At 50.9% G+C, this 2,808-nt stretch overlaps 1 protein-coding gene across 2 annotated transcripts in view; it reads right to left on the reverse strand.

Moving 5' to 3' along the window:
* Positions 1 to 672: 672 nt before the first annotated feature.
* The window catches only part of tspan12 (tetraspanin 12), a 14,341-nt gene continuing 12,205 nt past the window's right edge, over positions 673 to 2,808 (reverse strand). For both annotated transcript variants that reach the window (XM_046041139.1, XM_046041140.1), the window contains one exon: positions 673 to 1,642. In XM_046041139.1, the coding sequence (XP_045897095.1) occupies positions 1,298 to 1,642 (345 nt within the window). In that variant the 3' untranslated portion in view covers positions 673 to 1,297. The remainder of the gene's footprint in view (positions 1,643 to 2,808) is intronic.

The raw sequence follows: 2,808 nt of genomic DNA on the forward strand, positions 1-2,808 counted from the left end.
ACCCCCCCTGTCCCCCCATCCCCCCTGTCCCGCCTATCCCCCCTGTCCCCCCATCCCACCTGTCCCGCCTATCCCACCTGTCCCGCCTATCCCACCTTTCCTGCCTGTCTCACCTGTCCCACCTGTCTCCCCTGTCCCGCCTTGTCTCACATGTCCCGCCTGTCTCACCTATCCCACCTGTCTCCCCTGTCCCACCTGTCTCACATGTCCTGCCTGTCCCACATGTCCCACCTGTCTCACATGTCCCATCTGTCTCCCCTGTCCCGCCTGTCTCACATGTCCCGCCTGTCTCACCTGTCCCGCTTGTCTCCCCTATCCCCCCTATCCCGCCTGTCCCACATGTCCCCCCTGTTCCGCCTGTCTCCCCTATCCCGCCTGTCCCGACTGTCTCACCTATCCCACCTTTCCTGCCTGTCTCACCTGTCCCACCTGTCTCCCCTGTCCCGCCTTGTCTCACATGTCCCGCCTGTCTCACCTATTCCACCTGTCTCACATGTCCCACCTTCTCACATGTCCCATCTGTCTCCCCTGTCCCGCCTGTCTCACCTGTCCCGCCTGTCCCACATGTCCCCCCTGTTCCGCCTGTCTCCCCTATCCTGCCTGTCCCGACTGTCTCACCTGTCCCACCTGTCCCCCCAGTCAAACAGTTGTTCTGAGGACAGATCAGCGTGATCCTGCTTTAATGCTCGGTTTTTATTCCAGTGGGAAAACGATCAAACGCTTCGATAACAAATATTATTCATCATTCAACACCATGCACATTTTCACGAGTACAGCTCTGATGAGCACGTGTGCTGAGGTTCCAGTGGGTCCTGACACGCCGCCACCAGCAACAACGCCGTCTTGTTCTGACACTCTGGCTGAAAAGCTTTTTTTAACAGTCTGTCTGTTAAGTGTCTCTTTAGTGGTGACCAAGCCAAAGTTTCTGTGGTCGTTTCCTTTAGTGCTTCGGTTCATAACGGCGTCCAGTGAAAAGCAACAAGTCCCAGAATCCACCGGGTTTCTGCAGAGTCAGCTCCTCAAATCTGCAGCGACTCATAACTCCGTCACATTTATGTAGTTTGTTCCATCGTTTCTGTCAGAAATAAAAAGCTTGTATCTCCAGGTGACGCCACTGACAGAAGATCAGACAGGAAACGAAGCAGTCGGGAAGCAAACGCTCAGTCCCGGGTGAAATAAAACCGAAGGTGAAGATTTGGGGAGGACGGGTCTGAGCTTATTATTTCTGACAGAAACGATGGATTAAACCACTGGAAGAAGACCAGAATATCTTTTGGATTCCTCGGCTGAGTTCAGGCTACGACAGACGCTCCATCTCAAACTGGAGTCCACTCGGCCTGACGGCGGCGGCGGTGGCGGCGGCGGCCGTGCTAGTGCAGCTTCTATCTGTGCGGTTGCAGCCTGTCTTGGACGCTTCAGCTGAGGGTCCATGTGTCACCGTGAGGGGGGTGGAGTCATCTGGCGGCGGCGGTGTTGCAGAGTCCAGTTCCGGAGACTTTCGCCCGTAATAAAGCGCCCAGAGCAGCGTGAGGGTGAGCGCCATGGCCAGGATCTGAGCCACGCCGATGGACACGCCCAGGAAACGCAACACCTGCAGCTGCTTCGTCCCTCGAATGAAGCTGTAGATCTTTGGACCGCAGCCCTGAAACACAGAAGATCAAACCGCCGTCAGTCACGTGACTTTCATTAGAAACCAAAGAAACGCTTTGAGGCTGAGAAACGACTTCTTTTATTGGTCAGCAGCCGAATGTGAGCAGGTCACCTTCAATACGTTTAAATTCAGCTGCAGGAAAGACAGCCGGTTTAAATATGCAGGCCAGGGGCCCAAGGCCAGGGGCCCGCCGAGTTCTGCAGGGACTGTTTAATGATTCAACTACAGTTCTAAATAATATACACTGTACACACACTGTATACACACTGAATACACACTGTGCACACAGTGTACACACACTTTACACACACTGTACACACTGTACACACACTGTACACACTGTACACACTGCACACACTGTACACACACTGTACACACACTGTACACACTGTACACACACTGTACACACACTGCACACACTGTACACACTGTACACACACTGTACACACTGTACACACACTGTACACACACTGCACACACTGTATACACTGTATACACTGTACACACACTGCACACACTGTATACACTGTATACACTGTACACACACTGTACACACTGTACACACACTGTACACACTGTATACACTGTATACTCACTGTACACACACTGTACACACTGTATACACTGTATACACTGTATACACTGTACACACACTGTACACACACTGTATACACACTGTACACACACTGTACACACTGTATACACTGTATACACTGTACACACACTGTACACACTGTACACACACTGTACACACACTGTACACACACTGTACACACTGTATACACTGTACACACACTGTACACACTGTACACACACTGTACACACTGTATACACTGTATACACTGTACACACACTGTACACACACTGTATACACTGTACACACACTGTACACACACTGTATACACACTGTACACACACTGTACACACTGTATACACTGTATACACTGTACACACACTGTACACACTGTACACACACTGTACACACTGTATACACTGTATACACTGTACACACACTGTACACACACTGTACACACACTGTACACACTGTATACACTGTATACACTGTACACACACTGTACACACTGTATACACTGTATACACTGTACACACACTGTACACACTGTACACACACTGTACACACACTGTACACACTGTAT

Source organism: Micropterus dolomieu, linkage group LG23 (assembly GCF_021292245.1).
Source record: "Micropterus dolomieu isolate WLL.071019.BEF.003 ecotype Adirondacks linkage group LG23, ASM2129224v1, whole genome shotgun sequence".
NCBI lineage: Eukaryota > Metazoa > Chordata > Actinopteri > Centrarchiformes > Centrarchidae > Micropterus > Micropterus dolomieu.